At 35.2% G+C, this 23,272-nt stretch overlaps 1 protein-coding gene across 1 annotated transcript; it reads right to left on the bottom strand.

The window, feature by feature from the left end:
- Positions 1 to 10,418: 10,418 nt before the first annotated feature.
- On the bottom strand, positions 10,419 to 20,126 carry LOC103505627 (probable 4-coumarate--CoA ligase 1). The gene is made up of 7 exons (XM_026820927.1): positions 19,817 to 20,126; positions 18,218 to 18,372; positions 17,577 to 17,754; positions 16,428 to 16,606; positions 12,295 to 12,508; positions 11,978 to 12,033; positions 10,419 to 11,503 (listed from the first exon to the last, which is right to left on the bottom strand). Exons 1-7 carry the CDS (start codon positions 20,124 to 20,126, stop codon positions 11,255 to 11,257), a joined length of 1,341 nt encoding a protein of 446 aa, XP_026676728.1. The 3' UTR covers positions 10,419 to 11,254.
- Between the last annotated feature and the right edge of the window lie 3,146 nt (positions 20,127 to 23,272).

The following is a 23,272-nucleotide window of genomic DNA, read 5'->3' on the forward strand; positions in this document are numbered from 1 at the left end:
GATGGGGAGGGGCCCCATTTAAAAAAAAAAAAAAAAAAAAAAAAAAAATCCACCACTACAAACAAGGGTTATTCGAATATTATACACAATACACCTGTATAAAATTCAGGTACAACAAAAGGTATTTTCATGAATAAAAACAGGGAGAAAGGAAAGCAAAGAAAGAGAAGAGAGGAGAAGATGGAGGAAGAGAAAGCTCTATCTGTTTGAAAATATAGAAAGTTCAAGCTACCGCCATATCCTATGAGTTTTATCTTTTGCACATTTTCTCTCATGATTTCGAAGCCGAGACAGAAAAAACACCCCTTTTCATTTTACCCTTCAAAAGTTGAACGTGCAGCAAAAGTTTCAGCTTTTCTCCCTCATTATGGAACCAGCAATCGAGTATTGTTCGTGTATTGTGGAATACAAAATTTTCGCAGTTTTATTAATTTTAATTTAAAAATAATTGTTTCGATTTTTTTCTTCTAGTTTTAATAAAATAATATTAACCACCTTTTTTTTCTTATATTGGAATCGATTAGTTTTTAACCAATAAACAGGTAAGCACTTTTTAAAAATTATTCTTTTGTAATAGGTATTTACTTATATTTAGTAGTATAAAACTTTTCTCAGGTACCTAAACTTAGCCATAAAAATTGAAACCATCAAACCACAGGAAAAATAGAAAGTAAAAATTCAGTGGCATTTAAAAAAATAATAACGGGGATTAAAAACTCTTCGAGTCGAGAATAATGTGCCCAACTTTTCCAAGGAAAACATTTCATAATTTCCAAGAAAAAAAAAATAATAAAAATAAATAAACTTCATTTTTTTTTTTTTTTATTTATTTATTTAGTATTATTTTTTTCTTCGAAAGTTAAGTGAAACAATTAGGTACAGTGAATATTAATTGAATATGAAAGACTTTTTTCCGAGGTTAAAGGACATTAAAAATATTTTTCTCTTTATTAAATAATAATAATAAAATATATTCCGAATTCTGTAGGTACCTTGGCACCTCAGTGGTGAAGCGCACGCCTAGTAATCAGGAGGTCATGGGTTCGAATCTTGTATTTTATAATTTCAATGTGTAGGTAATTAGGTATTCCCAATCTCTGTTAGTAGTTGCCCCACTTCTTTCCATTTTAATTTATCCACTCTTCAAAAATGGTCTGGTCCGTCATTTTTTTTTTTTTTTTTTTTTTTTTTTTTGGGGGTAAACTGTTGCTTTTGGGGATAACGTTTTCCTTTTAATAACTTAAATGGTTTTTATTTGTTGACCGAGCTTTCACTCAAGGTCACTTTAAACGTTAAGCTGATTGACTTTTCTCGGTTGGAGTTAGCTACCTACCTTCTTCTTGAAATCTTGCCTTTCTTTATTAGACCGGAACAAATACTTAGAACGAGTCAGAAAGAAGGAGGACCAAAATTTGGTCACTAATTTAAAATCATTTTTATGTTGTTTCCAGGTGGCCCCCTACAAGAAACTGGCGGGAGGTGTCAAATTCCTTGAAACCATTCCAAGAAATCCGGCTGGCAAAGTTCTGTACCACTAACGTAAATAAGAAATGACACTCCCTGCAGCATGCATAACATTTGCTGTGACAGCTTTTGCTCTCTTTCCGTCATTATTCGCATTTCACTCAAGAAGAAGCAGAAGAAGAAGAATAAGAAGCATAAGAATAAGAAAACAAGAAGCAGGGTCGTTTCACGTTTGTGCAATATTTGCTCTTCTTTAACTGCATTTTTTTTTTTTTTAGTTTTAAATTTGAAACACATTTTCTTCCGCTCAACTTTCATTTGTACTCAGCAGTTATGTTTCATAGCTACTTATGGAGTACAGACCTATTTACCTATACAATCTGCTTTTTATTGCACGTTTCCTAAAACATCTTTTCTCCATTCTGCTTACAAAAGAAAGTCTAAAACTTTTTCCTAGAAAGTGAAGTAGGTTCTCCGCTACAAAGTTTCGAGAATTTTTTAGATTATGAACTTTTCTCAACTCAGCATTAGTCTTTGAATATGTGAAAAAACTAAGAAAATACAAAAATTCTTTTTTTCGAAGCTAAAAAAAAAACTACAAGGTTATAAATGAAGTCTCTCTCCTTCATTATCACCATATTGAAATTTTAATTCGGATTACTTACCAGCCCCAATAACTCAGAGGTAGAACTTGGACTTGTAATCCGGAGAGCTAGAGTTCGAGTCCCAGTAAAAACATCAAAATAAGTAGCGTCTTTTTGAGCTTTCTAAAATTGTCCTCACAAAGTTCAGGACACCCTGATTTGGCTAGCAGTAGATCGCATTACTTATGGTCGCTTACCTAGAAATTACACCTACCTAGAACCTTTAGAAAATAACCTCCAGAACATAACTTTTTTGATTTTCTCGATTCTTTCATTCTTTTTCTCCAGGTATCTCCCACGGAACTTGAGAACATCATCATGCAAATAGCCGGAGTGGCTGATGTAGCCGTAGTGGGAGTCCCTGACACCCTGTCTGGCGAGGTACCCAAAGCTTTCGTCGTCAAAAAACCCGGTGTTGAATTGACGGAACAAGAAATCAGCTCCTATGTTGAACCAAAGGTAAGGAAGTTGTTTTTCCCTCCCCAGAATTCACTTATTTTTCAAAAAGAACATCTACATACCCAATTGCTTACCTTATTTTATAAATGACTGGGGTTCTTAGGGATTTTCCGGGAACAAGAGATTATATCTTTTTTTTTCGTCTCAAAGTATTCTCTTATGTACCCGTGGTTATTGACAAATACGGTAATACCTATTTACCGTAACTTTTTTTTTAGCACGCCATTTTTCGGCTTACTACTTAATTGGTATTGGGATGCACTCAGTTTGTAGATAGCTACACGTACTCTGAAGATATCCTTTCTGTTGTCAAACACCAAATGGTGCTTATGTTTCCCTCCCCAGAATTCACTTATTTTTCAAAAAGAACATCTACATACCTAATTGCTTACCTACCTTATTTTATAAATGACTGGGGTTCTTAGGGATTTTCCGGGAACAAGAGATTATATCTTTTTTTTTCGTCTCAAAGTATTCTCTGATGTACCCGTGGTTATTGACAAATACCTATTTACCGTAACTTTTTTTTAGCACGCCATTTTTCGGCTTACTACTTAATTGGTATTGGGGTGCACTCAGTTTGTAGATAGCTACACGTACTCTGAAGATATCCTTTCTGTTGTCAAACACCAAATGGTGCTTATGAAACCGTTAGCACTTAACAGTTGCTTTTTCTCTTCTTCCCAACTATTATTATTATTATTATTATTATTATTATTATTATTATTATTATTTACTCGTTTTTTTTTATTACTATTTTTTTTTTCGTTTATTTTTTGCTCCATCATTCTTACTTACTTCGTCCCTGCCATTACAAAGTACAATAGAGCTCTAAGGAGTGTGCTTTTCAAAATAAATTTTAATTAGAAAGAAATATCGTGTGCAAATGACAGCTATATTTTTTCCGGATAGAATACTCTCCAAGATGAACAAATGCACGAATCGAAAAGAGGAGGTACAGGAGGGGAAAAAAACTTCTTTATTTTCCCTTACATTTTTATTTCTTTTAATGAAAAATGAACGCGACGGTTTAATGTAAAACATGAAAATCTTTACAGGAATCGGATGGTGAGAATTTTGAATATTAGGAACAGGAGAGTCTGGGATAGTTTGAGCAAAATTATTCGTTCCGGCAAAGTAGGTAATGCACTGCCCTCTATTCCTCTCCTCTCTCTTTCTCTCTCGTACTCTCTCCCTCCCTCTCTCTAATTATATTTTAAGTAGAGGAGATGTTTTGATTTACAAAAAGCTTTTGGATAGGTAATAATGTGATGATAATCAAAATTGTGATGGATTGATCACCAAAGTTGAGCATTTATGAGTATGATTGGTATCGGGCCAGATGGAATTTTTGCTAATTTACTTACGCTCAAGGGATGAAAAGAATTTAGTCCAAAGGTTGCAGATTCAACTTTTTTTTATACTTAATTATTCTGAATAGATTTTCTTTGTAGAAACCTGTTTTATAAACAAAACAGCTACAGGGCCACAAGAAGTGAAAATGTTCAAAGTTGTGGTATAAACTCGAAATGGAAATATTTTTGTTACAAAATAATAACGAAAAAGTTAATAATTGGAATTTTTTCCTCTGCCCCGCCCGTTCAGAGAAAAGTTGTTTCGTTTTCAAATCTGCCTGAAAGCTTTTCCAAAAGAGAACATGTTCCAACAAGTTTTCTGTTAATACAGTTGAAAATTAAATTCGCCTAAATTCGATGTCTTTTCCAGGCAACCCTCATTTTGAGCTTGAGTTAAGACATGCGAATAGGTAAAATATGGAACACAGAGCAGAGATTATTATACGGAACATTTAGATGAAAATGTGTTCCCCTACAGATAGATAGAAACAAACTCCCTGTGAAATCTAATAAATTAGACTGACGGAGGAAATTTTGGAACAAAGACAAGAGGAGAGAGGATTAAAATAAACAGAAGGGGTAGGATGACGGACGAGGAAAAGGGAGTGGTATCACAGATAGGTAGATGAAAGGAGAAGGAAATTAAATTCATACCTAGTAGGTCTCTACAATACGAATAGTAACAACCTGAAATTTGTTACAGGTAACAGCCATCACTCCTACTAAAGTTCATCCTACCTAAATGAGCAACAAAAACATTTTAAAAATTCAAACAAAACCGTCTGAATATAGAAAAAATCCCCGCTAGTTTGAACCCAGGTAATTATTTTAATTCGGGTAAAGCTGGGACTGCGCGGCGGGAAGTGCCACTGTCTATGAGACCATCTCCGTGATGTCACTGTACAACTGTACATTTATTTGCATTCTGCAAAAGCTAGATAGAAAAAAGCTCAGCATAAAGTCTCTAAGAAACTATAAAACGGCGAAAGTGTGAATTATGATTTGATGAAAGCATCAAAGTGAAAAATTAAAAGTCTTCTTCGTAATTCTTTCACATCATTTATTACGAGATGGCACTTAGAAAATTACAGTAATTAAAAATATGAAAAACAAAAGTGTGGGTGTAATAAAAGAAGTGACGAAATGAGGACGAGGTGCGGACGAGAATGATAAAGAGAAACGGAGAGGGAGCGAGATGAGAAAAAAATGATACACCCTAGGTCTGTATAAAATGTGTTTTAACCCTTTTGAGCTGGGTTTTCAGGATATAAGGTTATCAAAGATGAACAAAATTCCTTTAGTAAAAGTTGGAGATACCGACTGATAATTTGCACTAGCTTCCAGAAGTAAACGAATTATTGGGGAAATAATATTTCGTCAGTTTCAAATTTCAACTTTCCTTATCCTGATTTGTGTTGTTTTAAAAAGTGGTTTGATATTCTTTGACAGTACTGGAGCCGAATTTGCAAATGTACAAAGTTTAACCTTTTTCTGTGACGGTTAGGACGGTCGCCTGGTAAGCAGGAGTCCACGGGTTCAATCCTAGGCTCGAGTAATTGTTACGTTTTGCGGATGAACCTCAGAGTATCCTGGAATAAATTTGAGGACTTCATTGTACAAACTACTGAGGTTGTTTTAATCTATTATATTCCATGTGCCTATAGGTATGATCAAAATAGACCCACAACAAAGTCGAGTTCTTTCGGATCTAAAAAAGAAAAATGAAAAAGAAGAAGAAAAGCATCAGACAGGAAGAACCAAAGTGAAGACGTAGAACAAAGAAGAAATTCGATAAGCTCAAGTCCTAATGAAAAGAAGGTGAAGATAGGTCGGAGAGGAAATAAAACATAATCCAATGAACAGAGGGAACATGAAAGAAAACTATTTAGAAAGAAAAAAGAAACAGAGAAAAAATCCTCACGTTTAGAAGAAGGAGAGAAAAAGAGAAAGAAGCACACAGAGACAAAGTGAAAGTTGAGGGCACAAATAGAAGGAAAAAAGGGAGAGAAATTCAGACAAAGAAATTAGAGATAGTGTGGGAGTGGGGACAGAAATGAAGAGAGAGCCAAGATGGAGACATTTAATTAATGAACTGTAGGCGGGAAAACAAAGGGAGAGAAATACAGACAAAGAAATTAGAGATAGTGTGGGAGTGGGGACAGAAATGAAGAGAGAGCCAAGATGGAGACATTTAATTAATGAACTGTAGGCCTAAAAGAAAGAAAAAAAAGCACCTGCGTCCGGCAAATAGCATTTAATGCCAAACTCTGTTACACAATCAAACCATTAATTTAATTGGACGGAACCTTTTGTTGACGGAATTCAGGCAATGTTTTATAAGTACCTACCTATATTCAATTCAATTCGAACCATTTTCCTTGTTTGAGTTCAAATCTCAGTAGAAACTTGGGCGTGTCACTTTTCCCTTATGCGTTTGAAGCATTAGGACTACAGGACCCTGTTGAGACTCAAGAATTCACAGCTCAGGCCCATTTTATTATTTGACCCTGTATACAGCTTTCGAAGACAATAAGAAAGTTATTTTTTACCTATAGGAATATCGAATGGCTACTCAGAGGTAATGTAGTTTGAATTATGAGTTTATAATCCAGTTAATGCCAACTTGATTAATCTTGAAGTTTAGTGAGGTTATGTCTCTCAACTATAGATTAAATTAAGCAATTCAAAGGGACTTTAGGATAATGGGGAAACTTTTAGATAAAGGCATAGGATGGGAAAGAAATATGTGATCTAAAAATGGACATTATAATTTAATGCTGGGATAAATATTACCGAGTATTCCGTAAGGATGTCCCGTCTTATCTTTATCATGTTTGAAACTTTGCATTATTTATAATACTGACTCGTCTAAAATTTTATGTTCTCCAAATTGAATTCTATCAGGTCCCATCATCTCCAAGACTAAAAGCTTGGAATTTAATATCACTTAAAAATACCTACCCGTCCTTCTGTTTTAATATAAAATATTAACAGTGGCGCATTTCGGCTTAGTTCATGTTTTCATAATACTTTGGGTAATGAGGGGAAGGTTAAACGGACTAGGTACAAGGTACAATTTGTAAGGTAGTAACATTTTAGTTCTAGCTAATTAATAATTGGATATTATTTTTGTAGGTAAATTGTTAGATTTTTTTACAATTATTATTACCTATCTAGTAATATTTCATTCACTTTTACTAAGCTATACTTGGCATTGCGGAGTATTATGGGTGTAATAGTTATTGGAGTACCTATACTTAACTACGTCTATTTTCAAACTGTAATGCTCTTTGATCTGATCTAATTTACTAGGTACCTATCCAACTAGTGCCTAGTTTAGGATAGCTTTGGCTTCTATTGAAAGTAAAGTGGTTTAAATTATGTATACCACTGACAATACTAGTGAAAATAGAGTAGAGAGGAAAAACCTTTCATTTCCATTGGTTCCGCTTTCGAATGGCTAGCTGACTTTTCTGACGTTTTTTTAATCATGTTATTAAATTTTGTTGAGAAAATCCTTTTTTCTCCAAGGTAAGTGTATGTATAAGTACTTGGAGACCCCTGAGGTGCGCAGCATGTTTTTAATTATTTGAACAAAAGTCTTCTTAAAAATAATAAAAACAAAAACATTAAATAATTTTATTATCAAATTAAGATTTCTTTCTCTTTCGATGAAAATGTCCACAGTACCTCTATCTGTGTAAGTACCTACCTACTCTTGAGGGAAAAAAATTAAGGGAAATACATTTTATACCTCAAACTTCACTGGAAGAACGGAAATGTAAATCTGTTTGACGGGAAATTTGTTTTCCAATTCTCAATTGGGTTTTTGTGGTGCGGAATTCGAAAACCTCAATTCGATAGTGAAAAAAAAAAGAACAATATTACTAATCTCTCAGTACTTATCATGAATTTATCAGTACGTAGGTACTAGGTACTCGAGGTACTAAACATTTCCTTTCTCTCAGGATAGGAAACTACAATAAAATAATAGAAATCCGCTTCTGAGGTGCAGCGCTTGTAGAACATTTCCTCCGTGGAAAACAGAGTCTTATGACGTCATAAAATACTCATTAAAATTATTGGAAAAGAAATTAAACTCCAGAGAACAAGAATTTTCCCCAACCCTATGCTTCTCTTTCCTCCCCTCATGATATATTGGATACCTACATGACAAAAATTCATGTCCGTACCGATTTTATATTTATGTACCTAGGTATTTATTTTTTCGTACAAAAATCCCGCTTACTCTTGTGCGGACTGCCTTAAAACGTGTAAAAGTTCACAAGTACATAACATTTCAAGGCTCGAAATTAGGTGAGCCCCCCTTCCTAATGATAATATCAAACCTATATTTTTTCTCCTATTCCTGTTCTTTTATTCCTAATAAAATATTTTTATTCAGAACTAAAACTTAATTAAGTAACTTTTTCCATTCTTGAACTAGTTTCCTTTATCTACAGTTTCCTACATTATTTATAGGTATAGCTATTCTAAATACACATTTCCCCCAGTTAAATAAAAACTTACTTGGAAACTTATTTCAAGCCCAAGTTTTTTCTCTCTCCCCCCCCTCTCCCTCCCTCCTCTCTCTCCTTTCTTTTCTGAGGTCTTTCGCAATGTAAATATATTCTACATAATTACCCATGTGAGAATAAAAGACATACGTAATGAAATTAAGGTATTCCCTCATAAATAAGTAAATAAAGATTAAAGGTTCTGTTCATATTGGGATGAAACTACAAAGTCCCTTTTTCAAGTCCCTTACCCGGGTAAAAAGTTATTGTGAGCACATGAATAATAATTAGGTGCCCAGGTTCAAAATGGCCGCTCAAAACGAATTACAATAATACACGGAACATTTTCGTTCAAAGACTTTCATTTTCCAACAGGAAACAAAACATTGCGAATGCAAATCCACATTGAAAACTTTACCATTAGTTTAGAGTAGGAAGTTTGAAGCTGAATACAGAAAGGTATAATGTAAACTCTACGTGGATCAAGAAATTCTTTCCTGCCACCCCCGTTCGTAGAACGCTTGCAACTTTTGTAATATATTTGAATGCTATGCAAATTGTAATTTTATTATATCTATACTGTTCTAGTTTAATTATGTTCATCTAGCCTTCCAGTCTTTGGAATGTAGTCCGTTTCCTCTCTCACTATTCCCTTCAATTCTTTTCCTGGAAGAAGGGAAGAGGACAAAACGAGGAAAGTACAGCGAAAAGAGGAAGGGAAGAGGGAATATTGTCTATATCTATAGTTTTAACATGACTTTTTTCATTCTCCTATTTCCCCTATATATTTTCTCTTTCCCTCTCTCCTGAGTCTCTAACTTTCTTTCTTTCCCTTTGCTTCTTTCTCAATTTCAAACTTGGTGTCTTCTTTTAAGAATTTAAGCTATACATTTATGTCAGTTTCAAGTTGTACATTTTCTTTTTGCATAAAAGATTTTGAATTAAAACAAGACGCACTTGAAGAAACTCCTTCTAAGTTTCATTGAAAACAGTGGAGGGTGTGTCGGGAATTGAAATGAAGTGAAATAATTAAGGCTAAAGTTTCTTGTCGCTTGAGCTTGTATTGGAAGTGTGAAAATGGTGAAAATTGGTTCTTTTTTGAGGAAATTAGATCGGCTTTTTCTTTTTGAGGAAAGCAGATCTAATTCTTGTCCAGGGCGTGTCTTGCCACTTGACGCTTAAAAAGTGAGGGTAAAGTTTTTGAATGAATTCGACTAATTTTCATATTTCAGACATTGCGTTAACATCATGCATTCGTTATTATTATCACCATTTTCTACATAGGTTCATTAGAGAATGGAACCAATTCCTGTTGGACCTTTTCAACCCAGTCTTTATTACATTACTGCATCTAACTTTAGCCTTTAAACTCTAAGGAACCAAACAACTACTTTCCCGATGTCTATGAAAATATTGACACAGTGTGCTCATGTGAAATGGAAATTTCTTGATCCACGTAGAGTTTACATTATACCTTTCTGTATTCAGCTTCAAACTTCCTACTCTAAACTAATGGTAAAGTTTTCAATATGGATTTGCATTCGCAATGTTTTGTTTCCTGTTGGAAAATGAAAGTCTTTGAACGAAAATGTTCCGTGTATTATTGTAATTCGTTTTGTATGCATTAGGTCCTGGTAGATACCTTCCTACGGATTCTTTTCTGAAAAGGAAAAGAAAAGATCTCTGGAGGATTTTCTTATAAAGTCTCAGAAAATTTTTAAAATGGAAATGACAAATGCATATCTATGTTTTGTTCTTTTTTTCCGAGCGCACTCAGATCTGATTGTCATTTTCATTTTTGGTGTTCCCTCATTTTCTGTCTTAGCACGTAGCTTTGAAAGTTTTGATGGTAAACTTTTCTTGTTAGGAAGTTTGAAAATCACAAAATTTTCGACACGATCCAAATTCGCGACAGATTATTCACAACAGACAGATAGACAACTGTTACTTATCTGGAAAAAAGCACCTAAGGATATATCTTCAAATAGAAAATAACGCTTTTTATTATACATAGATATCACTTAAATAAAAAATTATTTGGTTGTTGCTTTTCAATAAACATTTATAGGGGACATGCTTTTTAAACAAAACGATATAGGTACCAAGTTAACAAATTGGATCCAGTAAAATGTTTGATAATCCCAAAGGAAGGGCATCAAAAAAGCACCGGAAAGTCTGAAGGACTCTATACGATACAGCTAGTAGAGATAAAAAATCATATTGAGCATAATTATCAAGTTCACAGCACTAAAAATACGATGGTAAACCACACAAAACCTTTTAACTCCATCCCTTGATCCTGAAAGACCTTTAGAATATGCAGGCACATAATCAATCCATTTGGAGAGAAAATTTGGCAATTAGTTTCAGAAGAAATCATGATATCTTAGGTATATGTACATAAAAAGAAAAAAAAAATCACATTTTATACATGGATATAAAGAAGAGGTAACTCAAGAAATATAAAATTTGTACGCATATGCGACCGTTATGAAACTACCTAAGGTAATGCATATAAATATTGGGTAAATGTATTTTGTATATATTTTTAATAGATAATAACAGGTAGTATGTATTCATAGAGAAGCTCAGTCAGTCTTTTGTTCTAAAACCTAAAGGTCAAGGTAAATACACTTCCATCAACGAATTTGTTTTAAGTACAAATCTAGGCGTGAACGCTGAGAATGTGAAATTTTCAATTCCAGCAACCCACCTTATCAATTTGATAAAACGAATGCGGTTCATAACTCGTACACAGTAATGGAAATACAAAATATAATATAAAAAGTCAGTCTTTCTTCCCATTCGACCTTGTTCATTTCTTGGGATTGGTACCGAAAACTTTCAGTTCGTTTCTCAGAACTTTGCCAGCCGGATTTCTTGGAATGGTTTCAAGGAATTTGACACCTCCCGCCAGTTTCTTGTAGGGGGCCACCTGGAAACAAGAACATAAAAATGATTTTAAATTAGTGACCAAATTTTGGTCCTCCTTCTTTCCGACTCGTTCTAAGTATTTGTTCCGGTCTAATAAAGAAAGGCAAGATTTCAAGAAGAAGGTAGGTAGCTAACTCCAACCGAGAAAAGTCATTTACACTTGAGAATTTGAGAACTGAAAGTGACTTCATCTAGTAATGATTTATCAATACTTGTCTAATCTATGAATAAATTGTGAATCAATAATTTGGTTCTTGTCACGTAATATTGGAGAGGAAAACATTGATTGGCCATTAGCCGTAGTCCAGCTCGAGGAGTGACGTGTTTTTAACGTAACGCAAAACATTTCTGAATAATGGTGCTTAGCACATTGCATATACACTAAAGTTTTCAGGCGTTCATAAAAATTACCTATTTAAGTAAACTTAACATCAAGATGGACGCATGAAAGAAAAGAGGAAAATGAGATAGCAGGAATGAATACCTACTTAAACATAAATCGGGAATCTGACCATAAATCTAAAGAATCTTTTCCGAGATTCTCAATTTCGTGAGTTGATTACACAATTTCTCTTCAGTGCTTTAAGTTTATTCGTTATATTACGCGTATGGTTACTGCATTGAATATTGAACTTTGGACTCTACCATGATGATTCAAAACTTCTGGGTAGGTTTAGTCAAAACAAACTTGGATACATTCTTGGTGAAATCAATGGGAATTATGGCTGTCCCACTTAGGCTTCCGTGGTCTCACGGTTAAGCAACGTCTTGTGTGGCTAGACATAATGGGTGACCTTTGACCAGTGGAGCATTAAGAATTTCATTACTCAGCCAAGTAAAGAGTTAACAATCGATTTTAAAGAATTGAACCCAGACCTCTTGTGTGCTAGGCAAAAAAAAAAAAAAACTTTTATGTTATGCACCTATGGATAACACGTCGCATTTTAGCTGATCTAACTTGATTTTTCGGTAAACTGACCTGGTTTCCTTTGACTTTGATCAGTTCTTTGGTCCTGTCGACAATGTAGAAGTATCCATCTTCATCATAGTAAGCCACATCACCGGTGTGTAGCCAGCCTTCTGAGTCAACTGTTTCTTTGGTAGCTTCTTCATTTTTCAGATATCCCAACATAACCTGAAACACAAAAAAATGTAGAGGGGCTTAGAGTCTGACTGGCTGTCCGGTTGAGGGAGTCTATATCAATAGCGAAGGGCATTCACTCAGAAAATTTTTAGCCAAAACCAGTAGGCCTCAAAGCGATCACTCTAAAGCTGATTGAGAGGCCGACGACAAACGCCGACCCCATCTGAACATGGGCAAAGGCGAAGAAGAAGAGGGGCTTAAAGGAGATGATCGAAGTAGAGAGGTAACAGTATCCCAGCACTACCTCAGGAAAAAATATCCCAACAGTACCTCAGGAAAAAATTTCCCAGCAGTACCTCAGGAATTATGTCAATTTCAATTTACGTATGTGTGCTCTTGCCCCGGAAGTAATATTCAAGGACAGAACGGACATTTCTGGAAGGTTCAAGGATAATTCTCCTTTTTTCTCAAAAATGTTGCGAGCTTTTTAGTTTTCCTTTTGTGTACTATGATGACCTATTTAAAACTGAGTCAAAAGAAAGGAATGAAAAAGGGAAAAATTTACAAACGTTCAAGGATAATTCTCCTTTTTTCTCAAAAATGTTGGGAGCTTTTTAGTTTTCCTTTTGTGTACTATGATGACCTATTTAAAACTGAGTCAAAAGAAAGGAATGAAAAAGGGAAAAATTTACAAAAGATGAATTATAAAGAACCAAGAACAGGGGGAATACCTATGTACTTACATTCTTACGAGTACCTATATTACCTATGTTGTCCCTTTGAGAGAGAGAGAGAAAAAATAACAAGTTCTTGGAAGAGTCATACTCCGTAAAGGATATTCTCCGGGAATTCGAATTTTCGACTCCCGGAAAATGTGTGTGGGAGAGCATTTATGTACAACGTCTACTTGTATTGTTACACCTACTCATTTCTTTCAAAATCTCTCTCTAACCTTGCTTTTTTATGTGAGAGACGACCCTTTCAATGACAAAGGCCGAGACTTTTAATGTGATGAGACTACCCATCTACATGTCCCAATTTGGAATTCTAAAAAAGATAACTTCCCATAGCTATGTATACTATGATCATAATTATAATACCCTGTGCAACTTCGCCTGTTTCTCTGGTCATTCAGTCAGCAATATAGTTTTTACATGACTCAGTGCACCCTGAACGCTAGCTTTGTTCTTTTTAGAAAGTATGTACCTTTAATGTGATGAGACTACCCATCTACATGTCCCACTTTGGAATCCTAAAAAAGATAACTTCCCATAGCTATGTATACTATGATCATAATTTATTATAATACCCTGTGCAACCTCGCCTGTTTCTCTGGTCATTCAGTCAGCAATATAGTTTTTACATGACTCAGTGCACCCTGAACGCTAGCTTTGTTCTTTTTAGAAAGAATAGAAAATGCTATGCAAAGAGGAAAGAGCCGTGCTCAAATGGACTCTAATTATGAATAACAATGTCTCTAATCACGAGGATTTTTTAATAACACAAGGTGAAATGAAGAAAAATATCCTCACAACAGAAACAAGAACAGCAACAGTAGAGCTTTCCGTAAATCTGAACTTCTCCCGGGAGAAATTCTCCTACATTTTCCTGAATTTCAACTCAACAGAGTACTTCATCTAGCCTAGTTATTAAAAGGAAAACGTTATCCCCAAATGCAACTACAGGTTGGGAAAGCAACATGACAAAATTCCAATAAACGTTCCTCCAAGCAGTCTAAGCTCTATTCTCTCATCTAAAATAATGGAAACAATTGCGCTAAGCCTGTGGTAAGACAGGATTATATTTGTCTCAGAAACAATGGCAAATACCTCTAATCACTAGCTTAAGGTAATAATACATTCGGTAAATTACACAAGTCCTCACTAATACTCTGCGATGAAGTGATCTAAGAGCTTTTTAAGATGAGGGCAATCAGCAAAATAGAAATAGTTATAGCTATGCCACAGGATTTCGCAAAGAGGTGCTAAGAAAGGGGCAATAGAAATACTATAGGTAGGTACTTGTAAAGGTGTCTACATATACTCGTAGTCGACCGCTGTCGATCGACCGTCGATTGGTAATTGATCGTCGAATATGTGTGGTAGGTACTTGTAAAGGTGTCTACATATACTCGTAGTCGACCGCTGTCGATCGACCGTCGATTGGTAATTGATCGTCGAATATGTGTGGACACAGCTTAGGACAGTTCACAGGCGATCTCAATACTACTATTGGTCACAACTCTGGGGATACCTAGGAGCTTTCCGTAAATCTGAACTTCTCCCGGGAGAAATTCTCCTACATTTTCCTGAATTTCAACTCAACAGAGTACTTCATCTAGCCTTGATACCTAGAAACTTTCGTAGAGGAAATCATTGCATGAATTAGATACTAGTACATAGTCCGAAATTTTGTTTCTATGAACAATCGCTCGTGCATTACTTTGCCGGAACGAATAATTTTGCTCAAACTATCCCAGACTCTCCTGTTCCTAATATTCAAAATTCTCACCATCCGATTCCTGTAAGGATACCTAGAAACTTTCGTAGAGGAAATCATTGCATGAATAGGTACTAGTACATAGTCCGAAATTTTGTTTCTATGAACAATCGCTCGTGCATTACCTACTTTGCCGGAACGAATAATTTTGCTCAAACTATCCCAGACTCTCCTGTTCCTAATATTCAAAATTCTCACCATCCGATTCCTGTAACATCTAGCCTCGGGTTTAGCGAAGGAAAAATGCTGCAAATAAGGAAATTTAAATGAGGAAAAATCAAATCTTGTTTTCTGTAAAGCAGAGAGGTTGTTTGTCTTCTAACATATTATCCTGCTAACATGAAGGTAGCTAGAAGCTATTTCCGATAAGATTCTTCGTTATTCCCTTCCTTTATTTGCTATTCTTGATGCAGATGAAAACTTACATCCTGCTGCACTTGTCTTGTGTGAAGGTTTTCATTTCCAGAATCTCGCATGTTCGTCTTAATTGTTATTTGAAATGAGGAAACTTCGCTTTCAGCTTCAGACTAAACTGTAACCTATTTATATTAACCCTAGTCTCAACACTTAATAATTAAGTTTGAATAGTTAGGCAATGTTATTATGGTAAAATTTAATTTATTTCTGAAACAAGAAAGAGGGCACTTGAAGTAATTATTACTTAACCATGAGCCATCATGAGCCTAACTAATTTTCTGCTTAGGAAGCAACAGGGGATAAAGCTCTATTCATAAGTATTGCACATTGTGAAAGCATACCTGTTTTCTGTTCTGTTTTGAATGAACGTAAATAATAATTTAGTTCGAAACTTTGTCTTTTCTGCTTAACAGGGGATAAAGCTCTATTCATAAGCATTGCACATTGTGAAAGCATACCTGTTTTCTGTTCTGTTTTGAATGAACGTAAATAATAATTTAGTTCGAAACTTTGTCTTTTCTGCTTGGGTAACTACAATTCTCTTTTTCATTAATCCTTCGCTTTTTTACCTTTCCTTTTCATGTTTCTCCTCTTACCCATGTTCCATTCCGTCTAATATTTTCTTTTTTCTTCACATCTAACGTATAATCTCTGTCCTGGTTCTTTTGTTTTGTTTGTTTTTTTTTTTTTTTTTTTTTTTTTTTTTCCCTCTCATGGTTTGCTTGGAGCTTTTTCCATAATTTATTTTGTGCATTTAATTTATGCTTTATGCATTATATTAAAAGCTCATACCTGTGGCAAACCATCAACAGAATTATTCTACATCTCCCACAAACATTTTTGAAATTCTAAAACTTACAGAAATCACTTGTTTTAATTACATGATACTTTTAAACAGTTCGGAGGAATGCATTTTCATTTTTGACCTTAAGTAAGGATGGAGAAAGAAAAAGAAAGAGAGAGAAAGAAAGAGAGAGAGAGAAAGAAAGAGAGAGAGAGAGAGAGAAGAGAGGGGGGAGGGAATCGAACAGAAAATATGAGGAAAAAAACTTACTTGAGGGCCCTTCACATAGAGTTCTCCAGACTGGTGGGGAGGTAGGTTATCGCCTGTCGTTAGACTGACCACTCTGGCTTGAGTTCCTCTCACCAATTGACCAGTGGATCCCAGCTTGGCTTCAGGAATGGCGAATCGGGTGTACAACGTACAGGGAGAGGTCTCAGTCATTCCATAACCTGAGGGAACAAATGGGTATCGGGGAAATAGACCACAGTATTTTGGACTCAAAAACGTGTGAGTTGCATGGTGTTATTTTGGAGACAGACATTTGCTGAAAGACTTAAAGAAACGAAATTTTATTGTAATTATTTCTATTTGAGAATTTGACTACATAAGTACTACTAGAGCTCATAATACTAGAGAAAATAAACGCCTCAGTTTGTTTTTGCCAGTGCCTCTCTTCAAATTATACAAGTTTCTGCAAAGGCCCATTTTATTATCCTACTCTAGGACGGTTAAAGTTTTAACGACATGTTAGACCCCCTCGTAAACGAGTAATTGATACATTAAAAGTCTCCTTGAGCTAGGAGCCATCTCCAAAGAAGACAAACATCAAAGTTTTTCCGAGATGAAAAATAAATACTGCAATTACCATGAGACTTACACCACTTCGAGAGTTGAAAGGGAAAAGTTTTCCCTGGGAAAGTTCATAATAGTTAGATCATAGAATAAAAGTAGTTTTCAAGTAAAACGGTTGGGTCTCGAAGAGGAAAAGGGAAATTTCCAAAATAATTAATTGAAGTCACCTAGATCATAGAATAAAAGTAGTTTTCAAGTAAAACGGTTGGGTCTCGAAGAGGAAAAGGGAAATTTCCAAAATAATTAATTGAAGTCAATAAAATACACTTGACAAACTCCATAGTGCATTTAGTCGACGCCAGTGGAGGGTGGTGGAATAATTAATCAAGGAATCCCATTCTCAAGTACGTAATAAATTAAGGTGGTACCTACACAGAAAGGTAGATCTTAATTTTAACTGTACGAACAGAAGATTTTTCCGGAATCGAATTTGACTAAGTTGGTATTTATCCCCAAACCGAAATAACCGAATTATTCATTTTATGACGGTGAGGTCTCAGTACGGAACCCTGTGCCCCGCCCTGACTAGTACGATCCACCCCTGGTATCTTCTCGTCTCAAACTAACCTTGTCGAATGGTGATGTCCTCTCTTTGAACTTTCTGTTTGAACTTATCGATGAGACTTTTGGTGGCAGGGGCGGCCCCACAAGTGACCTCACGGATGGAGGCTAAATGCTCGGGAGTGACCGCTGGATGGGAGGCAAGGAATAGAAGTAAAGATGGCACTACGAACAAAATGGTTGGCTGAAAAAATAAGGTAAAATTGGGGGTTTAGATGCGTCTGCACTGTGCTCTTTTAACGAATAATGACTATAATATTCCTGCTCCCTACATTTCTCTCCCCCCCTTTTTTTCGTCATTGGATCCGGGATCAGGTACTCTCTTTGTGTTCTTCAGATCCGACATTTTAACGAATAATGACTATAGTATTCCTGCTCCCTACATTTCTCTCCCCCCCTTTTTTTCGTCATTGGATCCGGGATCAGGTACTCTCTTTGTGTTCTTCAGATCCGACGAATTGGATCCGGATACAAGGGTAGCCTTCCACCACTGAGTGAAGTTAACGCCTGACGTTTTCTTCCATCTAAACCTAATATTATTTGGTCAATTTTTCAAATAAGGATTGGTATAAGTAGGGCCACCGGCCCTGTCACTGCGACCAGGTTATATCTTTTGTGACTAAAAAAATAAACCTGATAGCACCTACCTTATATTTTACAACACACTCAATATAGGTCTCAGGTGTAAACTTGGGTATGGTGATCATATGCATTCCATACATCATCACCACATTCAGAATTCCGTTGAAGCCGTAGATATGGAAGAAAGGTAACACGCTCAACACTGTTTCTTGAGATGTATCTGTGAAATAAATAAAATATTAAATAGAATATACCCACCTATGTTAATAGAGTAGAATATACCTTCGTTATTCTTTCCAAATAGGCAATCTAAACAAGGTCTTGGTAGTATAATATTTGATTGTTTAAATACTGTGTACGCACTCCTCAAAGTTTCTAGCTCGGATATTCAAATAAGTACCTATCTACAATTTCCAAATATTATAGGTAGGTACCTACCTGCAAGTTGACTCTGAATTGTACCTATACTTAGGCTTGCCAAATAACTTCCAGCAGCTGAGGAATGGTGATGCAGCATTTGACTTCGGCGTTGTCAAACTGTCTCCTCACCTCATCTGTAATAGAAATTTAATCCAGAAGTTAGAATACAATTTGAAGAGCATGATTGGTCTAGTGCTAACGCGGGAACGCTCTTCCTTACCATCCTAAAATTCCCGGATCTATTTCGAGAATCAAGCAAAAATTTCATTAGTTTTTCGATAGCAAAAATTCCATAATTTCATTGGGTTACTTTGAACGCTGATGCAGCGCATAAATTCAGCATTTTACAGCGTGCCTAAATTCTATTCTATACCCGGGTCACTTAGTATATTCAGACCAGCATGTTTTCGTTTTATCTTCTCATTCTTTCTTCTCTTTTCTTCTTTCCAATTTTAAATCTCATGTCTTTTATCTTCCAGTCCTTTTGTCTCCTCCTAATACTTTATCTTTTTTTATCTTTGCTGAAAAACTCATTTTTCATAGACATCCATTCCTTCTTCATAAGTTAGGTACTCTTTTTCTTTCGCTTCTTTTTAAAAACTCTTTGAAAGAAAATCAAATGAACGGGGACTTCTAACTCGATATAGAAAGTGTCACTATCCTCACTCTGTCTTCAATTCCTAACTTGAAATAAGTTGTAAATAATACAATTTATTACTGAAACTGAAACCCAGAATCCTTAGGTACCTTCTTCTCCTCATTTGCCCCCGATTGAGGACGATGGCTTAATGAAAAGACCGTGTTTTTAAAACGAAAGATTTAAGACGCTGTGTATTCAAAATACAGCGAAGCCCAAGAGACTCGTAAATTAACATGAATTTTATTTACTCGTAACTTGAGAACTATCCAAGTCTGATACATTAAGAAGTAGGTAGACAATCTAAGCAAACAAGAGCTTGTGTCCATGTTGCTTAAACGTTGGAAATGGCAAAGTTGTAAACAAAAGCGACGAAAGAAATCTATCGACAGAAGGAACCCCGGAGGAGACAGAAATGATAAGGAAAGTGGATGAGAGGACTATATTACCTCAGATGGAAGCATCTTTATCTTATTTATATCATTTTTCGGCAGCGGGATTATTGATTCCTGAGGATCTCATAAATTATAATGGGTAATACTATTTTGTTTGTACTGTCCGGATGAGATAGGAAAGTTTACCTTTACTAAAATACTCGAGTACCTACCTGAAGTTGGAATATGATTGACAATATCCGGATGAACACACTGCTCCAAATTGACGGCACAGTTGTTGTGAGATAACTTCACTCCCTTGGGTACTCCAGTGGTTCCACTGGAGTAAGGTAACATGGCAAGATCATTGGGGGAAATTTTTGGCAGCTGAAAATCAGGCGGTTGTGATGTCACAAGTTGTTTGAATCCAAAGATGTTTTTGGATTTGTCATGTTCCCCGCCCACAACAATGGTGCCGCGGAAATTTGGCAACGTGGCGCCAATTTTGGTTCCAACTTCCAGCAGCTGAGGAATATTACACATTTTCACATCACAGGGTATACATAAAATTCCCTAGACAGAGGTTTTCGACCATGAATATTGTTTACCTACCAGTAGGTAATACAGCTAGGAATACGAAAATGAGTTTTTTTTTCTACCTAGGTAATTATTTCTCTTTCGTTCTGGGGATTTATGTATCTTATTTTTACAAGTAGGAATATAATACCTACGTAGCGTCGCGTTGGTTGAATTATGAATTATTCTCCGAATTTTATGACACGAGATACCTGTCCGCAAATAAATTTTCGAGTCATGTTTCGCATATTATGAAAATAATACCTTCCTCTTTCGTTTTTTTTCTAAGCTTATCGAAGTGAAAAGCCTAACCAAGCTCCAAGCTTTCCCAAGAAAACTTGATTCTCGTTCCACCTTAGTTAAAACTACCATTGCTGATGAAGCCTCAGCAAATTACACTGTGGTTCGTTGAATCGCAATGATAAAATTTTCATGATCTTCAACTCCGGAATAGCGTGGAATGTTTTGAGTACAAACATTGTGAACAGCAGACTTAGAATGAGATACACTGAAAAGTGTGGTGGCCAAAATTCAAAACTCGCTTTTTTGTGACTAGTACCTACAAGCAAACCATTTTGAAACCAACCCAAAAACATAGATGTTATTCGGAAAGGGAATTTAGCTAAATATTCCAAATCCCCAAACGGAGAAAGGTAATAGAGTTTCCCTTTTCACAACGTCTGCGTCTAAATTGAATTACTTTTGCCTATATTTATATGTACCTGTGAATAAAGGTCAGTGATTTGTCCGGAAACGGGATTTTCTATTACATTTGTGTGTGCTCGTATACATATGTTGAACAGAAGTGGGCCATGTTAGTAAAGAGTCGATTCTATGAAAAGTATAAAGAATGTTCCGAAAACTCTCTCTCTCTTTTTCAAGTGACACAACACTTGAGTTTTTCTCTCTAACTTTTAACCTCTTTTCTAAATAGCCCTGTATATTTGACATTAACCCCTTTCTTTTGCAAATATCTTAACGTGGGTAGTAGTGTTTCAGGTAACATAGAAAGTTAAAGAAAATCTGATGCATTTTTATGTTCCTCAGTGGTGTAGTTCGAGTCCAAGTCAGGTCATAAAATTTAGTGATAAGTAAGGTTGTAGGGATTTTTTTCCCATTTAAGTATTATTAAATCTATTCGGCACACTTCAGGAATTCCGAGGGTATTTACCTACTTTTTGAAAAAAAAAAAAAAAAAAATCCCCTCTTGGTTTTAATTCAAAATCTTTTTCCGAGGGTATTTACCTACTTTTTGAAAAAAAAAAAAAAAAAAAATCCCCTCTTGAATGAACAACAAATGTGCGTAATCTTTTATTTTCCCTTGCAAATAATCCCCGATATTTTATATTCAAACTTTATAAAAACAACTTTTCTCTATAACAAACCAGTTAGTAAATAAGAACACGTTGAAAATTATGTAAACTTTCAGCCCCAAAATTTATTGATTTTTGTTGTTTAACGTAACTTTCGTCCTTGGATGCTGTGGCTACATAGGATTTATTAACGAAAGAAAAATCAAAGGTTTAATCTGAAATAGGCGTATAATGTAAAGTTTTACGGTGAATAATCCGATATAGTAAATATATGGTAAGGCTTTCTGAAAATTTCTCCATTGAACAGTTCAATGCCCTCCAAATTCTTATTCTCAAGAGTGTTATTCTCAAGAGTTTGTTTTGCCGCCAGAAAACTTACAGTGAATTTTGCCAGTGATATTTCACTTTTTTTCTAAGCAAGGCTTTTAAATTTTGCTGGAATTAATATTCATGAGTATTGTTTATTTTATCATGAAATATAAATTTCATTATTATATTAACGCACAGAAATTTTGTGTGGTTTCATTAAAAGAAAAGGAAAGGCTTGGGTGGAAGCTTTATTAATCGTCATCTCTAATCTTTAGCTAACGTGAGAGCTTTTCTATTCAACTGCAAAGTGTGCAAAAGTGAAAAAAAAAAGAAACGATTTTTAAAATTACTAATTTTTTTTATTTAACAGATTTTTAATTTCTAGTGACATTATAAATATAGGCCTATTTTACTCCACAGAATTGTAACAATGTGAAAAAAGCTTTATTCAATGTCAAATCACCTTTAGAATCACTAGATTTTCTGCAAATAAGAGAGATAAAAGGACTATATCTACACTCATGTCTAACCATAAAAAAATCCCTCTTTGTATGCAAGTTTTTCCGGACGGAAAATAAATGTAATTAAAAGAGGATGGGAGAATTTAATATGCTGTAAAAAAAGAATCTTATTAAAAAAAAAAAAGTTTGTCAAATGTTTTAATTGCCATTCAGATACAACCTGAAACTTTTCTGTGAATTTTCTGAGCGATACAAGTTACTGTGAACGAACAGTACGCTGACAAAAAAGGGTCTATGTTTATGAAGCTTGGTTTTAATTATTACTTATTACTTGTCACTTGATATGGAAAGTTGAAAACATAATGTTCTGAGAACACATAGGTACATAATAAATTATGTGAGGACATTAAAAGATACTTAATGTACGCTGTACTTCTGCCAACAACCTCTCAGTGCTTGTGGACAGGCCGAAACTGGGCAATTGCTGTACTGAAAGTACCCAGGAAATAAATGTCTGAATATCATAAAATAAGTAAATGGGGATTGTATTGTTTTCTGAGACAGTCTGGTCACTGACTGCGCATTATTTTGAGCCTTAAAAAAATTGAAAGCTAAATCTACTGCTGTCCATGATGTCCTGTGAATCTGTAAGTTCACATCTCAAAATTCCTAAGACAGTCTCTGCCAATGTTTCACAAGTGTTGGGGGGAAAGGGGCAAGATATGTGTGCCTGTATGAAAGTTTTTCCCCCATACTGGTATTGGAACGTCAATTTATTGTGTAGAATGAGTTCTGGCAGGTGTAATTCAAAGTTATACAAAATATGTTCAATTTTACACATTTTGTGAATATTAATCCTCTCCAGAGGGGGAAATGTTGATTGGTCATATTTTTGTTCAGATTATATTCTCCCTATGTTACAGGACAAGGCTTATTGGTTAGCAAGGTATTATGTATGTAAGCTTTTCTCCCATGATTAGAGATCCTCGGGGTAATTTTAATAGAAAATTTGTTTGCTCTAAAATGGTCC

The sequence above is a fragment of the Diaphorina citri genome, unplaced genomic scaffold (assembly GCF_000475195.1).
Source record: "Diaphorina citri unplaced genomic scaffold, Diaci psyllid genome assembly version 1.1 scaffold186, whole genome shotgun sequence".
NCBI lineage: Eukaryota > Metazoa > Arthropoda > Insecta > Hemiptera > Psyllidae > Diaphorina > Diaphorina citri.